At 46.3% G+C, this 19,789-nt stretch overlaps 1 protein-coding gene across 4 annotated transcripts in view; it reads left to right on the top strand.

The window, feature by feature from the left end:
* VPS13D (vacuolar protein sorting 13 homolog D) overlaps positions 1-14,360 on the top strand; it is a 107,449-nt gene extending 93,089 nt beyond the window's left edge. For all 4 annotated transcript variants that reach the window (XM_042478869.1, XM_042478868.1, XM_042478871.1 and 1 more), the window contains 3 exons: positions 8,563-8,694; positions 10,928-11,168; positions 13,123-14,360. In XM_042478869.1, the coding sequence (XP_042334803.1) occupies positions 8,563-8,694; positions 10,928-11,168; positions 13,123-13,245 (496 nt within the window). In that variant the 3' untranslated portion in view covers positions 13,246-14,360. The remainder of the gene's footprint in view (positions 1-8,562; positions 8,695-10,927; positions 11,169-13,122) is intronic.
* The last annotated feature ends 5,429 nt before the right edge of the window (positions 14,361-19,789 follow it).

Below are 19,789 nucleotides of genomic sequence, written 5' to 3' on the forward strand. Positions count from 1 at the left end.
GCAGGAGGGAGCCGCCGGACGCGAACTCACTTTGAACCCTCATGCCTTAAAGCAGGTAATCGGAGCATGATTGTTCGTGTCTGTTATAAGTGATATGCTTCTGGGTTCAAGGGGAGTTCAGCCAAGAATCCTCATGGCAATGAAACCTGCCCTTAATTCAACATTTCTTTCTTTCTTTCTGGGAATTGTTATGGGACAAACGCTTCACGGTAACTTAGCGTGCACCTGCAGAATGCAAAAGGCCTTGCCAGTGGCACAGATACCTTCCAAGTCCAACAAAATGGTTTGTTTGCCTGACGCTGCTGCGTTTCTGGATGAACAGGGAAGCTGCGCTTTTGGGAAGAAGCAAACATCCCTGTCCAGAAAACGTCGGTCATTCGACAGATGTGCACCTGTACGATACTCTGAAAGACACAATCTCCGAAGAGGACAGTACTCCTAAGGGCTTGTCTTCATTGACCCCCTTGTTGTCGCTATAGAGAGAACGAAAAAGACAAAGTAAAAGGTGAAGTTTTAAAATACAGATTAAGTGAAGGCGAGCCTGGATCAGTTACGGATGTTGTGAAGACAGTCCATGCCCGATTTGGGGATTTAATCCTGCATCATGTAAACTGGGTAGAGAGAAGTGTTTCCCCTGCAGATCTTAAAGTTCGGGCAGATTCACGTGGGAAAAATTGGTCCTTCAGATAGCCTGGGCCCTATGGGTCTTTGTAGGCCAAAACCAGCCCCTGGCATCCAGATTTCGAACTACAGGAAAGAGAGATTCCATCTCAACTTAAGGAAGAACCTCCTGAGAGTAAGAGCTGTCCGAGAGTGGAAGCCTTTCCCTTGGAGTATGGTGGGGTCTCCTTCTTTGGAGGTTTTTAAACAGAAGCTCAATGGCCATCTGTCTAGAATAGCAGAAGGTTGGACTAGGTGGCCCTTGGGGGTCTCTTCCATCTCTATGATTCTCTGATTTTGTGACCTTTCAGTCCCTAAGTCCAAAAGCCCAGTCTTCCTTGTATTCATTGGCTGTAGGTAAGTAGCTCTAGACATCTTTCCAGCTTAAAAACGTGAATCAAAAATAAATCAGAGCTGACCAGACCGTAGCTTGCGTGTCCACATGTCGGCCCCGTGGCCATTTTTGCAGCCCGCCATGAAGAAAGGAAAGCCATACCAAAGCAGATTTCCCCCCATCTTGGATTACTCCAGAAGTGGGAGTTCAGGCTTCAAAGAAGAGTGGCGGAGTGTCCTCCTTCGGAGGTTTTCATACAGAGGATGGATGGCCATCTCTCCGGAGGGCTTTGATTGTGTCTTCCTCCATATCGGAGGGTTCAACTGGATGGCCCTCTTCCAACTCTCTGAGTCTATGGTTAGTGCAGGGCTACCCAAAATGGTGATCCTTCGACCACTGTTGACTTGCAAAAAACCATCATCTGCATGTCCCGGGGAGGTTTCCAGGAAAGCAAGGAAGAGCTGTGGGCATTGGAGGCAAATGTGGTACCCGTCCCTGGCACTCTGGGGAGGAACGACTGCCATTCCTCCCGCTTGGGAAGCATTGCATTAGCAGCCGGATTACAGGCCCGGCTTGATCGGCTCGTAGCCCACAATTGTCGCAGGGGGAAGGGAGGGATGGGGTTGCACTTTTTTTTCCTCCGAGGCGCGGTGTCAGAACCCCGGGGCCTGCTGGGACGGCGTTTACACTTGGGCTGTCCTTTTGCCCTTCCCCTGAACTCTCTTCGTTTCAGCCATGAGCAAACAGCCAGTCCCTGAACTAACAACCTTGCCGTCCTCCAAAGCACATCCTCGCTTCCAGCACCAAACAAAGGGAGGCCCGCCCGGGCCAGCCCAAAGCCAAGGAATGCTGCGTCGGAATGGGTTCTGCTCCATAAATTTAACCGGCGGGACAAAAAGGAGAAGATGATCTGAACCTCCATGATGATCTGAAAAGGGGGGGAAGAGGAGAGGAATGGGGGGGAAGCGAGGTTTGTGTCCCATTGATTGCGGTCTGGCGCATAGCCAGGCCCTGGGCCTGACCGACAGTTGAACCATATCGCTCAGGCATGTAATACTGCTGGAGTTTTGTACGGCAGCCAATGAGTACATATCCAGAGGGCAAAAGTTTAGAAAGAGTGGAGGCTGTCCTGTTTAACCCTCTCACGCTGCGTGTAACGTATCCTGCTCCCACTAACAGCCGCCCTGCTCTTTAAAATGGATGATCCAGCAGGAATAAGAGTTGTTAATATTATTAGTATTATTATTCCTTATTAGAGAAAACCTGCGACGGAACAGCAGCAAGCGTTTCTAGTATGTTGTACTACGTCGGCTTCCATTTCTGGATCAGACTCTGAAGTAAAAACAACAAAAACTATTATTGTTGTTGTTATTTACTTATTTACTTCCGAGTCTGATCCAGGAATGGAAGCCAATGTAGTGCAACAAGTTGGAAGTGCTTGCCGCTGCCCCGTTGGCTGCTCCTGCAGGTTTTCTCTAAATAACAACCACAACAATAGAGAAGCTGGAGAATGGTGAAGGGTCTGGAAACCATGAAGTCCTATGAGGAACAACTTAGGCAGCTGGTTATGTTTAGTCTGGAATAGGGTAGGTTAAGAGGTGATATGACAGCCCTGGTTAAGTATTGGAAGGGATGTCATATTGAGGAGGGAGCAAGCTTGTTTTCTGCTGCTCCAGAGACTAGGACCCAATGGAGCAATGGATGCAAACTATAACAGAAGAGATTCCACCTAAACATTAGTAGGAACTTCCTGAAAGTAAGAGCTTTCCGACAGTGGAAAACACTCCCTTGGAGAGTGGTGGAGTCTCCTTCTTTGGAGGTCTTTAATCAGAGGCTGGATGGACATCTGTCAATGGGGATGCTTTGACTGTGAGTTCCTGCATGGCAGAATGGGGTTGGATTGGATGGCCCTTGGGGTCTCTTCCAACTCTATAATTGTATGATTCTGTAACAACAACATTATTATTATTATTATTATTATTATTATTATTATTATTTAATTCCAAGTCTGCTTCAGGAATGGAAGCCAGCGTAGTGCGACAAGTCTGAAGCGCTTGGCGCTGTCCTGTTGGCTGCTCCAGCAGGATTCCTATGGATAGGATATTATAGAATCATACAGTTGGAAGAGACACATGTTCTCAGCATCGTCTGGCTGGGGGATTCTGGGACGTGTAATCCACTTCCAAATTCCGGACTGAGTGATGTCAAGAGAGATAATCTTTGGCTTCGGTCACCGATGGCCCAATAAAGCCGGGAGGCTTAATTATGACCACATTTGTGGAATGATGAGTCAGAGGAAAGGCTGCGTGTGAACTGTTTGCAAAGGCAGCACCCAAAGAGACAGCAAGATGTGTGTGGTTCTGTTGCGGCCACTAAAAATAGACACGTCTGCAAGCAGGAGGAGGACTTCTGGAGGTTTTATTTGGAGAGGCAGGATGGATGGAACAGGGCCTTCAGCAAACACAGCCTTCCACAAGCACCTGGTCTCACAAATGGATGAGAAAGAGGGACGGAAGGCCCCAGGAGTGTAGCTCACCCTTGTCCTTGCTTTGTTCTCCCAATCTCTCTTCCCTGGTCCCCTTTCTCACTTTGTGGATACTTGATGCTTCTCCCCTTGCCTAGCTGTTTTATGATTCCTCGCTTTCCCTGAGGAGTAGAAGTTTCCAAGGAAGGTCTTCCAATGTCAGCTTGCAACATCAAGTCTCCTAACCTGAGGTCTTCCAACCTCAGGTCTTTAAACATCAGGTCTTCCAACCTCATGTCTTTCAACATCAGGTCTTCCAACATCAGAGCAGATGTTGACCACAGAGTTGCACTGGAGGACCTGGAGAGTCCTAGACAGGTGTTCTCTTAGGTAAAAAGAATAGTGGGGTGTTTTATTTATGGTTTTTCTACATGCATGGGGGTCCTTCAGCCCTAACCTCAACAATGTGGAGACTCCACTGCACTTTGCAATCTGACAATTAAAAAATGCAGAACGGATTCATCTTCACATTGATACGGGACCCCCTTAATTTCCATTTCATATAATTCTGCCTACTTAATACAATTAATCCCAGGAAATAACACCCACCAAAGCAAATTAAAAGCAGTGACACCAAAAAACATTGGCAGCGCCTACAGAAGCACCGGCGGTTAATACAGCTTCATAACTCACTTGATCCCAAATGCCCTCTGAAATAAAGCTGTCTTCGTGCAACAAATCAGCAAAAAGAAAAAAAGGAACAGAGCAAAACCCGTGGGAAGGAACGTCCATAGCTGACTTTGTACCGACCGGCAGAGTGTTATGTTTGCAAAATAAGGTTTTAATATGGCAACTCTGAAGACCCTGCCATGCATAAGCAGCCTCTTCAGTCTTTGCCTTCAACAGAGGACTGCCAAGTCCCATATTGACTCTCCTGTATCCAAGACGGTTTCTCAAAACCTTCCCCAATTTACTTATTGGATTTATAGCCTGCCTTTCTCCCAAAATGGGATTCAAGGCAGCTTGCGGTCCTTCGAAAAGGATCCAGCCAACGCATTAATTGTTGTGTGCTTTCGAGTTGTTTCTGAGTTACGGAGACCCAAAGGCGAACCTATCGTGGGGTTTTCTCGGCAAGATCGGTTGCCGAGGAGGTTTTCTTCTTGACTTTCCTTGCGGTTGAGAGAGTGTTACCTCTGTATGAGTGGGAAATAGGAGAAGCGTTGCATAGACTTTGAATGTACAGTGGTACCCCGGGTTACGAAATTAATTCGTTCCGCGGCACCCTTCGTAACCCGAAATCTTTCGCAACCCGAAAAAGCCATAGGCGCTAGCGCTGGAAGCCGCGATTTCGTGCGAAAAAGCGCCGAAAAGCACCAAAAATTAAGCCGGAAAAAAAAACGTAACCCGGAACAGTTTTTTCCTATGGAATTTTTTCGTATCCCGGAAATTTCGTAACGCGGTGCTTTCGTATCCCGGGGTACCACTGTACTTGGTCTGCCCTGCCAAACAGAGAGATCCTCCGGCTCATTTTGACCACCAGCGACTTATCTGAGTCTAGGAACGGGAAGCATTTTTTGGAAGGGCCTTCCATCATTTCTTGGAGCAAAGCCACCCAGGTCTCCAATGTGTTTGGAACAGTGTTGCTCTGTCCTGGGCCGCTTGCCCTCCCGGCGACGCTCTTCCCAATCCCTTTATGCCTTCATTCAGCGCCACTCCTTCCCTGCTGTGATGGGTAGACATGAGGGCATTTCTCCCTTGTATGGCTTTTGTGTGCCTATTAAAAGCAAATCAGCAAATGTGTCGAGTGTTCAGTTGAGTTTAATGCAACACAGATGTGGGCGCACACCGCCATTCATTCCGCCTTGCAAACGTTTTCAGGTTGGCGGTTGTTTTGTTTTTCCCCCCTTTTGAATGTCATCCGTGTTGCTTGTTATTTACAGAATGTAACTTGAGACAGCAGAACAAATTGTACATTACAAAAAAACCAACAACTCCAAAATCCAAATTGGGGGAATGTAGCCTGCAGTCCAGACCAAACAGACCGATTTGCCAAAAACTGGTGGCCCTCGACAATTAATGCAATTCATGTTAATAATAGCAAGACATAATTTAGAAGGCATCTGACTTTTTCATTACCAACCAGAGGAAGAGGAGAAGTAGGAGATGATAATGTGGTGGTGATGATGATTGTGGTGATTGCCACTAGTACTACCTCTGTTACTACTATATCTGTTACTATTATTGCCAGGTTGAGCATCATAGAATGAAAGAGCAACCACTAACAAGTGTGGTCCATATTTGTGGTTCTGACTTTTAACGGATTTGATCGATATGTTCTCTCTAGGACTCTCCGGGTTCTCCAGCGTATCTCCGCCAGAGGTTGACCATTGAGTATTATTATTATTATTATTATTATTACGACGATTATTATTCTTTGTTCAGAGAAAGTTTGCCATTGCCTTCCCCTGAGGCTGAGAGCGTGTAACATGCCCAAGGTCCACCAGTGGGTTTCATGACGGAGTTGGGAATCGAACCCTGGTCTCCATCATGCCACTGTGCCAACACTCAAACCACTGTGCTCTAGCACTCTCGTGCACATCATTCTGTGTTAGGTACATGTATGTTTTCTTTCAGACAGGGTGCGAGAGGCTATGATCTAGCCCAGTGATGGTGAGCCAAGTGCCCAAACTGCAACCCAAAATCCACTTACAGTCGGCCCTTCTTATACACGGATTTTTTATACACGGATTTAAGCATACACAGTTTGAAAATGTTCCAAAAATGTATAAATTTACCTTGATGTTCCATTTTTTATTAGGGACACCATTTTGCTATGTCATTATACTTAATGGGACTTGAGCATACACGGATTTTGTTATACACGGGGGATCTTGGAACCAAACCCCAGCGTATAACAAGGATCCACTGTATTTATTGCAAAGTGCCATGTCCCCCGGCTTTCTAGTAACAAACTGTGGCAAACTCTGTGCTGGGGTGACGGCACATGTGCCCACAGAGAGGGCTCTTGAGTGCCACCTCTGGCAGGTGTGCCATAGGTTCGCCATCACTGATCTGGCCTTTTATTTCCTATCCCAAATTGCAGTGTTGCAGTTATAAAACTGAAATAATGGGATTACTTTTGTATGGTATGGATTTTATTGTAAACCGCCTCGATCCTAGCAGAGAGGCAGGGTAAAAATAAAGATGATGATGATGATGATGATGATGATGATGATGATGATGATGATGATGATGATGATGATGATGATTTTACAGTGCAGAACATAATAGGAAAACACACACACACACACATGCCCCAATGTGTTTCTGCTAGCCTTTTCAGTGGTATAAAAAGAAAGCCAAGGCATAACATCATGTGGCAACTTAAGACAGACTAATTTCAGCCTCAGCCTTCGTCAGCCACTTCTTCAGATGGATGGAGCATTGCGTCAGATGACAAACATTTGAAGTGGTATAAAGTGGTGTTTTGCCGTAGCGCCCAAACAAGTAAAAATAGCTCTGAAATAAACACCAAGCCCTCAAACGCTGCTATTCAAGCAACCGGAAGACCAAAGGGCTCCTCTGGAGTTCAAAATATTTAGCCAAAATGTAAAGATCCTTGCAATTGAGCATCTTAGCATCCGCTGTATGTCTGTCCCCGCAACCTTTTTCGATGTGGCTTGATGGGACACTGTCAGGGATTTGAAACCACGGCAGCCCCATCTTGCACGCCCAGAGTCAAAGCTCTGACCTTTATTATTTTTTAAGAGGAAGACGTGCGAGTAGCACTGTCGTAGTGTAAACGTAGCCGCATGGAAAAGGTGGAGCGTGTGGATGAAAGAGAGTCTGTGCTTCGTAGCCAGGCCCTGGGTTGCTAAAGGAGAGCTAGGAGGAAAGAAACTAGCCCCTGGAGAAAACATCTGCAAGAAGCCAGTCAGTCTTCTGTGCTGCTGCCAAGTGGTTTAAGTAGAAAGCTCTGGTATAGTCCAAGATTTTTTAATCCCTTTCTTTATTTTCCCCCCGCCATCTTTCTTTAGATCAAACAGGGCCGCCGCTGAGTCTGCAAGAGAGGAACAGGATGGGACGCAAATCACAAAAGAGTTGTTTGGACTCAAAGCTCCAACACATGCTGCAGAAATAGTCCACCTAGAGACCCCTTGAACTGCCCTGGCTCAATGCTAGGGAATGCTTGGAACTGTAGTTTTGTGAAACATTTAGGCCCCATACAGACAGGCCAAAATAAAGTTGCTTCAGGTCACTTTGGAGGCATACTGTTTCAATGATGCATGCATACTAAGAGTCCGGAAGCCACGCCAAAACCAAGATCCAGTCCTAAGGACTAGAGCGCAGCTTTGGCACAGCTTCCGGACTCTTAGGACGTATGCATCATTGAAAAGCATACCTCCAAATTGACCCGAAGCAGCTTTATTTTGGCCTGTCTGTATGAGGCCTTAGTATCCTATCTCTGGTGCCACATTAAACTACAATTCCCAAGATTCCCTAGCACTGAGCAGTCTCAAACTGGATTATTGCTGCAGCGTGTGTTGGACCTTAGTCCATAGAATCAGTATGTAGAAAGATCTTGTCGCCCTTTTGAGACTAACTTCAATGAAAGAAGTTGGCAACATGAACATTCGTAGACTTCAGTCTACTTCCTCAGATGCATTGGGTCTGTTTGGAGTGTTGCTCCTCAAATTCTTACTGGCTAGACGCAGTGATGGCGAACCTGTGGCACGCGTGCCAGAGGTGGCACTCAGAGCCCTCTCTGTGGGCACATGCACCATCATCCCAACACAGACTTCACTAGAGTTTGTCATTAGAAATCCGGAGAGACGTGGCACTTTGCAATAAATAAGTGAGGTTTGGGTTGCAGTTTGGGCACTCGGTCTCTAAAAGGTTCTCCACCACTGGGCTAGAGGATTCTGGGATCAGTAGTCCAAACAAAGCAACTTTTCCAGCTAATGGGGGCCCCCAGGATCCCCCCATTTGCTCATTGTGGAGCAAAGGAAAGCGGAGGAGTTAAGCGGAGCTAAAACGCCCTTGTGTCTCTTGTGCAGGTTGCCCGGCTCTAAACGTCACGTTTTTGTTGCGCTTCTTTAAACAGGACACAAGCGGAAAGAGTGCGAAAGCCACGGTGTTGCCGAGGCCCACAAGGACTCCTGCCCCGATACCTGGAGAGCCAAGCGGAAGGACAGGAGCTGCTCTTCAAACTGACGGAAAACATCCAGGATGAGTTGTAAGCACCAAGCTAGTTCGCTGTGCCAATGTTTTGGGGTGAATAAGTTCCTTGATGAAAAGGAGCCCTGCAACACCTTTGAGGCTGAACAAAATGGAAATGGCTAGTGTAAGCTTCTGTGGGTTCCAGCCCATGCCATCAGATACATGGAAAAATGCTGCTGTAGCCAGGTCTATATATATACCAACAAGTGGCGGGGACAGAGATGGGTGTGAGTTATAATAGAAGTGCAGAAATTGAAGATATGGCGTTGGGGTGGCAAGTCCGGCCTCGGTTGTGATCAATAGTCATAAAGATTATACAGTCGCCCATCCAAGTCTACGGACTTGAAATCGGCAAACTTGACAATCTACAGAAGGGCAAACAGCCATTGAGGTGAATGGGTTGCGCTCCTGCAGCGTGTGTCCTGTGCTTGTGTGCATTCATTTCAGTGGGGCTTGAATATATGCGAGTCTCCTAACTTGTGCGGGGTCCGGAACGGATCCTCACACAAGTGGAGTGACTGTATATTTACGTATCTATTGCACTTATATCCTGCCTTTCTCCCAAAATGAGATCCAAGGTGGCTTAAGATTTTAAGATTACTTATAGAAACAAAGGTGGGAGACAGGTTTTCCACACAAGGCAGGAGGGCAGGTAAACCTAGGAACAGTGGAGGAAGGTTTGAGTCCAATGCAAAGATGGGAAACTGTTGGAAGGCAAGGGACTTCATTAGCTCCCCATGCTTTGGAGGACTGCTCCAAGTCTCAGGAACTGAAAGGCCTGACGGTCTCCATGTTTTCCTCCGAGTTAAACATGAAGGTTTCGGTACCTTACTCTACTGTTCTAGCTAAACGCTTCCACATTTTTTCCCCAGCTAGACCCACTGTTTCACTTCTGGAAAACATCGTTGCGTAGTTAAATTACTTCCCGATGTGGCGGGGGTTTGCGGTGGGGGGGGCAAAGCTTGAAGGCATCAAGCCATAAATTCCCCAGAGATCTTGTTGCTTCTGCTTTGTTCCGTGGAATCGTGTTCTTGTCCTTGCGCATGTGGTTTTAACTTTTCTTCATTGCTTTGTTTTTGATTTTCACAAAATTGCCAAAATGTAGGGCTTTGGGAAGAGGTGGGAGGTGGGGTTTGGAGATCCTCGGAGCCGCGGCCTTTCAGGGTTCACCAGAAGGTTTGGCAACTGATCCTGGAGGGAAAGATGTGTGTCAGCAAGTGATTATGAACAATGGCGTGTGACTCAACCGTCGAACAAAACAGAGCTCTTTCATTATGGATTTTCCAACAAGTAACCTGTGCCAGCCCTTCTCTTGAGCTTCAAGGGCTCTCTCTCCGTCTTGTGCTTGAGCGTTTCAGCCAAGCTTCAGACATTTCCCTGGTTTGCAGGTCCTGCCTTTGAGTTGAGTTGACTTCAACCCATAGCAACCCCATGAATGAGACTTCTCCTAGCCCCTCTAGTCAGGTCCTGCAGACTCAGGTTTTACCTGATGGAGTTTGTCCATCTGGTGTGTGGTCTACCTCTCTTTCTACTACTCTCCACCTTTCCTAACTAATGTCTTTTTTAGTGAGTGATGTCTTTTCATGTTGTGGCCAGCGTATGACAGCCTCACTTTCATCACCTTGGCTTCCATGGAAAGTGCAAGCTTCATCTGTTACAGAACCCATTTGTTTGGTTTTTTGGACATCCATGGTTTCCTCAGCACTCTTTTCCAGCACCACATCTCAAATAAATTGATTTTCTTCAGCCTTACATGGTGATGGGAAATACGATGGCTTGGATGAGCCTAACTTTGGCGTTCGGTTGTATATCTTTGCACTTCAGTATCTTGTCCAGTTCGTTCATAGCTGCGCTTCCTAATCCTAGTCTTCTTCGGATAATTTGACACATGCATGAATGCGAAAACCTTCTGCATAGTTGTCTGGAAATGAATTCCATGGTTGTCAAGGGTGTTTACTCCCTAGGTATTTGTTTATGGGACTGAAGCCAGACTCCTCACTAAATCTGAGTAGGATTAGGGTGCTAAGCATTACAGTTTCCCAGAGTTAGCAGCACTGGACCATAGATCATGGATGTGATTTAGTATAAGGCAGCCCTAGCCTACCTTCCTGTCTCTTGATCTGGTGTGTTCATATGTTTGTGTGATTCAAATACCTCCTCGTTCTTCCAGCCGCAAATCCATGCAGCGCCAGAAACCTGAAACAGGTTAGCAAACACATCACTGACTTGTTTCCCCTGGCGTTTTGCAGCTTCATCGCCGTGGAAAACATCGACAGCTATTGCGTGATCATTTCCTCCAAAGCGGTTTACTTCCTCAAGAGCGGGGACACCATGGACCGAGAGGCCATCTTCTTGGAGGTCAAGTATGACGATCTCTACCATTGCCTTGTCTCCAAAGACCACGGGAAGGTCTACGTCCAGCTGACAAAGAAAGCAGTCAATTCCAGCAGTGGGGTGTCGATGCCTGGTCCATCTCATCAGAAGCCCATGGTAAGGAGACAGTGGGGCCTTATCATTTGTGAGCCAAAAACCCAAGGGAAGGTGTCCTCTCCTTGGGCTTTCACAAAAACTGTGTTTAGTGCAGTCTCAGGAGCTTCCTTGGGGTCACCGTAAGTCAGAAATGACTTGAAGGCACTCAGTAACAACAAGTCGAAACTAAACTAAGCTCACAGCCCTTCCGCAGAAATATACACTCCTGGCTGCAAACTCATTGTCCAAAAATCGTTGTTTTCACATCGCTTGGTGATCAGGTTCTTGACCTACCTTCCACCGAGAGGTCGGGAATCCTGGTCCACAGGTCAGTTGGGATCTATTGATACATCAGCCAAGATCTCCAACTCTCAACTGCTTAAGAAGAAAGGGAGAAAAAACCCAAAATGGCACCGACCTTCTTCCAAAAATATACCACCCAAGTGAAGTGAATTATATTTTTGGAAGAAGGCAGGTGTCATGTTGGTCCCCTCCTCGGCCCTCCTTATTTGGGAGTTGGAGATCTTTGTCGATGTATCAGTAGATCCCAACTGACCTCTGGATCAGAAGGCCTGAGCTCTTGGCAGAAGGTAGGTCAAGTACCTGCTCACCTGATGTGAAAATTGGGAACCATTTTTGGACACTCCACTGTTTGGACAAGAGCTACAGTTTAAAAGGATTCCCACTCAAGTACCCCTTCATATATTCAGCTGCTGAAATTGACACTGGTTTGAGGGATACCAGAGATCAGTTTGGAGGCGAAAGAACTGTGAGCTAGGGAAAGCACATTTCTAGGTGTCTGGAACAAGCATCTGATTCCTCGCTTCTAAGGCTGCCTTTGGATTAGGAATGATAAACGGTGACTTATCATTCTGGGATCAAGTTGCCGGAAGCTTCACATCCTCTCCGGCTCCCTTCTCTCCCTGCACCGTGGCCACAAGTAGGAGATAAGAAGAGTTTGCTCACTTTATTATTATTACTATTAAACACCGTTTGCCATGATATCTGGACCAGAGGAAACTGTGGTTCATCTTAACTGTGGTTTCTTGAAACCAAGAGAAAAGTGGGAAAGCACCCGTCACATCGGGAAGCGGAGGGGGAGATAGGAATGAAATACCTGTTTGTTTATTCAAAGATATAGCCACTTTGGTAGAATCAGTACGTAAAGAGAGCTTGTAGCGCCATTGAGACGAACTGAAAGAAAGAAGTTGGCAGCATGAGCTTTCATAGACTTAAGTCTATGAAGCACATGCTGCCAACGTCTTTAGTGTCAGAGGTGCTACAGGATCTCTTTACACATTGTCTACTGTATATACTCATGTTTTAGTCAAAAAAATGGACCCTAAAAACTTGAGTCGACTTATCCATGGGTCAGTGGAGGTACTGTACTTTAACTCTTATTTAAAAAGAAACCATGCCCTGGTGAGAAGCAAGAGCATAGTCTGTCCTGGAAGCATTGACCCTCTATTCTCTCATCCATCCAGCCTTTAGTTGTGCTTGCTGGAATTTTGTAAGTTGTTTGGCATTGTTTTCCTTGCTTCATCCTTTAGATTCTTTGTTGCATGCCCCTAAGTTTTGCCCTCGACTTATCCATGGGTCATATCAAAATCTATAACTTTGGCGCCAAAATCTACCCTCGACTTATACATGAGGTTGACTTATAGTCGAGTATATGCAGTATTTATGTATATCGTCCAAAATGTCCAGTATCCATGGTGGCACATTGGCCTCTGCAAAATGGAGGAAGGCTGGTTTAATTTATTCCGATTCCTATGTTTGTGGAAGTCTCTCAAAAGAGACCCCGCACTTTCTGACTGTGTGACAACACACATGTACACACCCAGGAAACCATACGCACAGCTGTCGCTGGAAGACACCGTCCAACATCTCTCCAGAAAGGGAACCAGGGTTGTGGGGAGAGAAGGAGAGGCGGTTATCGTTCCGCTTCTTGGAAAGTGCCTTTTCTTTTCCGCAGGTCCATGTGACGTCGGAGGAGCTTGCGGTGAAGCTGTCCCAAGAAATCAACTATGCAAAAAGCCTTTTCTACGAGCAGCAGCTTATGCTGAGATCCAGTGAACAACTGGAGCTAGACTCCTGAGCCAAATGAAATCCATTCTGCTCGGCAGAAAGGAATAGGATCATTCCCTGGGTGTCGAAAGGTCTGCTTTGTGAGACTATAGGGACCCCATGCCCAGAAAATGATACGGAAGAGCTTTGCCATTTGGGGCACTTAAGACCAGAGACTCATTTGGCATACTTTCAGCTGTAGAAAAAGCCTTGTATTTTCTTACCGTTTGTGTGTATATATATACTTATGAATATATATATATATATATCTATACATACATATATATGTGTGTGTGTGTGTACAACTGTGTTTTGTGTAAATAAGAAAGTACACAGAGTGTCGTGAGAGTGTACAAAGGTCTATTCCGTGTAAAGAAATTAAAGGAAAGGTTATATTGAGTTTTCGATTGCACTGATTCTGAGCGATTCAAAATAGCACATGGATTCTTATTAATATTATTATTTTATTATTTTTAAACCAGAGGAGATGACCACTCTGTACTGGAGGACTGCAGGGTTACATAGAAGCCCGCTGTGACAAAATGGAGGGGAAACTGCTAAGATGCGCATAGAGGCAGGTCCAAAGATGGTGCCTCTGGCCCAGATTAGAGGACCTTCTCATTTCCAGTGTTTTAATGCTTCGGTGTCCTTTACGGCACCAGGATCTTTTTCTCTTTTTTGTTTACTTGACAGGTTTATTGCTGGGGAGCAGAACAGCAAAAGGGGTGCCAAATGGTTGCCCTCTTAACAAAAACATGCAATTCTGCGTTTCAGTGTTTGCGCTCTCTCCTGTATTGCCAGGATCCAGCACAAGGGGAGAGGAGAATGCTTTTTATCAACCGCGTGCAATTTCTTCTCGCATATGTCCGCTTTGTAAAGGGCAGCGTCGGGAAGGAATTGATCCAGCGGTGTCGCCTCGAAGCGTCGACCGCCGCGCCTCTTTCAACACTTGCGGAGAAGGGACGCGTTCAGACACACGCACACCAAGTTGCCCTGCGCAAGTATTAGCCTTAATAAATAGATGAATGAACCAGGAGGGTTGGGTCTGAGACAATGAAACAACAGTTCGTTGAGGAAAGGAATGGAAGTTTATAAAGTGAATACTGCAGTTCTGTAGTCCGAGGATTAATAAATGCTACTGCAGCACTTTTGTCTCCAAGTATCTTCTTTGATGCTTTTAGTTTATGTTGTGAAACTCTGGGAAAAGGTGGTATTATGTGGTAGAGCATATATTTCGCATGGAAAAGGTCCAAGGTTCAGTCCTCCTCCCCAGTCTCCACTTAGATATAAAATGCCAGGTATCCATTGCTAGTCATTTTAGACAGGGATCGGGGTGACTTCCTTTCCCAGGACCTGTCCTCCATTTCAAGCTTCTGTCCAGGAGGAATTTCAAAATGTCCTCCATTGTGAGCGTGGCATAGAAGCATGCATTGACATCCATGTTAGTGGTTCCAGCTTTTCTTTGGCAATGGCCTACATTGTTTCTTGCAGGTCCTCCATTTTGCAGTGCCTTGTCCTTGCAGTTAGAACATCTGGGTCGCCCTGACCAGATGATGATGACTGTTATACATTGTTTATATAGCGCTGTAGATTTCCATCAAGAAGACACAATTCTAGGCCACCATCGGATCTTGTGGACCTCTTGCAGTTTTTTAAAGGAAAGCAAATTGTTACTCCGTGTTTCATCCAGAAGCTGCAATTTTCCTATAGAAGAGGCACTACTCAGCCAGTGCCACCCAAATATGAAACCAGAAGTGGACTTCTAGCCAGCTTAATGGTGGGCACAAACAGGATGGTGAGTCTGGGGCAGAAAATACGGTTCCAGATAACCTGCCCATCTTTGCTGTGTACAATGCTGAGCTAAGATGGTCTCACTTGGTATGGCAGCAGATGCACAAAATGGAGCCCCGTTGCCAAGCCTCTGTCTCATAGTAAGTTGCAGAGATGTTGTAAGAGCTGGGTTTATTTCCATTCCAGTTCCAACCAGGCTTAGATTTGCACTGATAAAGGATTTAAAACTTAAAGTCTGCATCAGCACTGCAGAAATAACGCAGCTTGGCCCAGCTTTAACCGCCATGGCTCAAATTGATGGATTTTGTAGTTTGGTGAGATGTTTAGTTCAGAGAGCCCTTGTGCCCCAACACACTCCAAACCCCATGCAAGGTCAAACTGCATTAATTCTCATCCAGAACTTGTCGTCTTGACCACGCTCCAGTTTTTCTTTCCTGGTTTTTGGCGGTGAAATGTTGAAGGGTATGCGCTTTGCCTTGTCCTACCTACGCCAATTGGCAAAAGCATCTTCTCCACTCTGATCTCTAGTAGAAAAGAGAGGCTTGCTTAAATCGACCAAAGGGTGACTCTTCCTTGCAGCAGAAGGAAAGAAGTGATCAGTTTGGGAAACCTCATTTTGAGTCCTTCTGGGAACTATCGTCCAAAGAAGGGACTTTTTTCCAGGCTTAAGGCAGCATCCAAGAGTGGAAGCCATTTGAGATATTAGACCAGGCAATGTTGCAAAGTGGGCTGCTAACAGAAGCCGATGCCTAAGCTAGGGAATGGAAACCAGTCCTTCTGGTCTCGCGTTTGGGTTTTTAAAAAATAAAACCATTCCAAAGCACTCAGGAATGACCAGGATTCCTTTTACGCTGTGCTTGTGGGGGTTGGAAGGGTTTAAGCAAACAGCCTCCGCAATCCCAGCAATCTCGCTTGCTTGCAAAACAAATGCATGATCCGAGCAAGAAAAGTCTTGCTGCGAGCCTCCTGTTGATATTGGAAGCTCGGTCCCATTACTAAGTGAATAAACATTGTGTTCGGATTCCAAAGGCTGTTGCTTAAAATACCTTCTCTTCTTCCCTCATTCATCCCTCCCATTTCCCCTTATTTTCTTTTTTAAAATCTCACGGAAAGTGTGGTTTCTACTCTTCTTCTACCCATTCCCCCCAAAAAGATCCTCCCAAGAAAAGCAACCCAAACGGTTAAAGGTCTGGAAACCATGCCCTAGGAAGAACAGTTTAAGGAGCTGGGGATGTTTAGCCTGGAGAAGAGAAGGTTAAGCTGTGATATGATAGCTCTGTTTAAGTATTTGAAGGCATGTCATATTGAGGAGGGAGCAAGCTTGTTTTCTGCTGCTCCAGAGAATAGGACCCAATGGAGCAATGGATGCAAGCTCCAGGAAAAGAGATTCCACCTAAACATTAGGAAGAACCTTCTTAAGGAAGAGCTGCTAACAGTGGAAGATGCTGCTATGGAGAATGGTGGAGTCTCCTTCTTTGGAGGTTTTTAAACAGAGGCTGGATGGCCAACTGTTGGGAGTGCTTTGATTGTGAGTTCCTGCATGGCAGAATGGGTTTGGACTGGGTGGCCCTTTTTGGGGTCTCTTCCAACTCTAGGATTCTCTAATTCTATCTGTTGGGAGTGCTTTGACTGTGAGTTCCTGCATGGCACAGATTGGACCAGATGGCCCTTGGGGTCTCTGCCAGCTCTAAGATTCTATGAAAAACCCTATCCACGTGACCCTCAATAATCTTTCCAACCCGTTCTCTCCTTTGCATGCTCAGGTGCCCCTGTTGGCGAGCCAAGATGGCAAGGCGAGGCAGTCCAAAGACGAAACAGGACATTCAATCCCGGCACCCAGTTTGGAAATTTCACATGAGGTGGAGGAACTCCAAAAGCCATTTTGGCGGGTCAAGAATGTTTCTCAGTCTTCCCAAAAGTGAGTGGGTCCATTTGCCGGAGCCAACCTGGCTCTCCTTGGCATCCGTGCGCCACCTTCTTTGGCCAGTTGGGCCTCCAGAGACACTTGGCCGGAGAGCCCAAGTCAGAGAAGGAAGGAACCGCCGCCCGCGAGCTCCTCCTGCCCTTGTCCATTACTCTTTCTGAGTGACATTTTAATGAGGGTATGAGGGGTCACCCTCCTGCTGGGGGGCTGGTTCATGCCCCGTTTATCTCACAGTCCTTGTAAGCCGAAAATAGCCGCAGGGCTGCGTTTCACCGGTCTGTGACCCGGCAAACCTACCATGATGGATTGAGTGGCTGAGGCAAGTTGGCAGCTGAAGTGTGTAGTAACAGTTTCTTTCTGTCAGCACAACACAATGGATTTGCTGATCCCTGGGTTTTTCCCTTCACCGTCTTGGACAGGAGTCCCTTGGCGTCGATGGAGAGATTTCAGGGGACGAAAGCAAGCTAGGAAGAGGAGAAAGAGTGGGGAAAAGCATATACACAATGCAGCCCAAAAGGCAAACTGTAAGAGCTCTCTTCTTTACCTCCTCCATGTGTCCCTTCCACAATTGGAGATGCATCTACGTTGCAGAATTAATGCAGAATTCAAAGATATAGCCGTGTTAGTCAGTAGAATCAGTATGCAGAGAGATCTGTAGTGCCTTTGAGACTCACTGAAAGAAGTTGGCAGCAGGAGCTTTCATAGACTATAGCAGTGATGGCGAACCTATGGCACGCGTGCCAGAGGTGGCACTCAGAGCCCTCTCTGTGGGCACATGTGCCGTTGCCACAGCACAGAGTTTGCCAGAGTTTGTTACTAGAAAGCCAGAGGGACATGGCACTTTGCAATTAATAAGTGGGTTTTGGGTTGCAGTTTGGGCACTCGGCTTCTAAAAGGTTCACCATCACCGGACTATAGTCTACTACTTCCTCAGATGCATTTAGAATGCAGTTTGACACCGCTTCAATTCCGTGTTCTAACCATAAGACGCCTTGCAATGTGTTGCATTTGACTTGCAATGTGTTGCAAGGGTTTCCCAAACTTTGGTCCTCCAGACGTTTTGGACTTCAGATCCTGGAATACTTGACTGTTAGACAAACTGACTAAGGCTTCTGGGAGCTGAAGTCCAAAACACCTGGAGGACCAAAGTTTGGGAAACCCTGTCAGCAAAGTAAAACGCAAGCAAACTCAAACAAATGCAACCCTTGCAATTGAAATATAGAACAATCTAATGCTGTGTGTTGATGCATTTCTCCCCGTAATAGCGACCTTACAACTACAGTCCTTGGCATCATATGAGGGTCAGCTCCAATATGCTTTATTCCCTTTAACTCGGCAATCCGTTCCATTTGGATTTTGGCTTTGATTTCCGCCCTTTTAGGATTTATTACAGTGGTGCAAATAATCCCGGTTGAATCTGTGTTGTTCATATGAATTTCAAATGCATCTGATCAAGATTTTTTGGGGGGTGGGTGCTGCCCAAAAAACCCCTGCAAACCCCGGGATGTTTGATCTCATTCCTGCCGGAGTTTTCCTGAAAGGTTTGCATTGTTGGCTCTTTGAATAACCAACGTGGATAGACCCAGGATAAAACCCTGCATGTCTTGAACGTGTTTCGAAAACATCCGCATCGTCGATGCCATCTTTATTTGCAGCGCAGTTGAGCAAACGAACTCGCAGAGTTGTGCCGAGATGCACTTCCAATGAAAAGAAAAACAGTGCAGAAGGCAAAATGGGAATGCATGGTTGCGTTGCAAAACAAAAACTCTGTTTGCAGAAGATGGCAGAAGGATGGAGAAGGGTTATTTGGGGTCCCCCTCCCCAAGTCCACCTGCAGCAAAGCCAAGAAGGGAACAGGTTTGCTTGACTCCTGGTGAAAAGTTCACCCGCAAGCGAAGCTGTCTGTCTTTCCCGCTTAATTTATCTGATATTTGGCTAACCTTGCTCTGAACTCGAGGCACCTCTCCCAATCCGAACTCATGTCAGCCCAAGGCGTCTGCCAAATCCTCCCTGTATTTTTCCCTGCTTGCCCTTTGGCCTTTCTGGAAGGCAGCGAGCGGAGAGGAAAGTTGATGCGGAGGAAGGATGCAAGATGGATGGAAAGAGGGCCTGGGGGATCCTGCAGTTTCCTTTCCCAAATGAGAAGCAGGAGCTGCAGCCCTTCTGGAGTTGGACCACTATTCGGTGAGAAGTCTATGGAAGAGGTACTGGACAGTGATATGTTGGCTTTAGGGTCGCTAGAAGTTGGAACCACCTTGAAGGCACACAACAACAATATGCACTTAGCAGCTAAAATGTGGTGCTCAGGGCAGCTGCGGAAAGGCATTTGTGATGAAAAAGGACTCTCGTCATATTTCCTCCTCGCTCCCCGATGTAAATCTTTGCTATGATATGACATGACATTGATATGACATGACATGATATGAGCAAGTCCTCACAAGGCATGTGGTTTTTGAGGACTATTTGCAGTTTGGGGTTATTGACCCGACTCCAGTGGCATTGCATTCCTCTATGGAAGCAGTTGGATGTTTCTTGGGTTGTACATGTGTGATGCACTTGGGTATGCGCTGATCATGGAGGTACGTGATCACTTTGCATGTGGATATGCATTAAACATAGAGGTGCATTGTACACGCATGTGCACTTTGCACAGGGATGGACATTGTTAATGGTGGTACATGAGCACTTTGCACATGGATATGCACTAATTGTACACACATGTGCATTTTGCACAGGGATACACATTGTTAATGGTGGTACATGAACACTTTGCACAGGGATATGCACTAATTGTACACACATGTGCATTTTGCACAGGGATACACATTGTTAATGGTGGTACATGAACACTTTGCACAGG

Source organism: Sceloporus undulatus, chromosome 7 (genome assembly GCF_019175285.1).
Source record: "Sceloporus undulatus isolate JIND9_A2432 ecotype Alabama chromosome 7, SceUnd_v1.1, whole genome shotgun sequence".
In the NCBI taxonomy this organism is placed as follows: Eukaryota; Metazoa; Chordata; class Lepidosauria; order Squamata; family Phrynosomatidae; genus Sceloporus; species Sceloporus undulatus.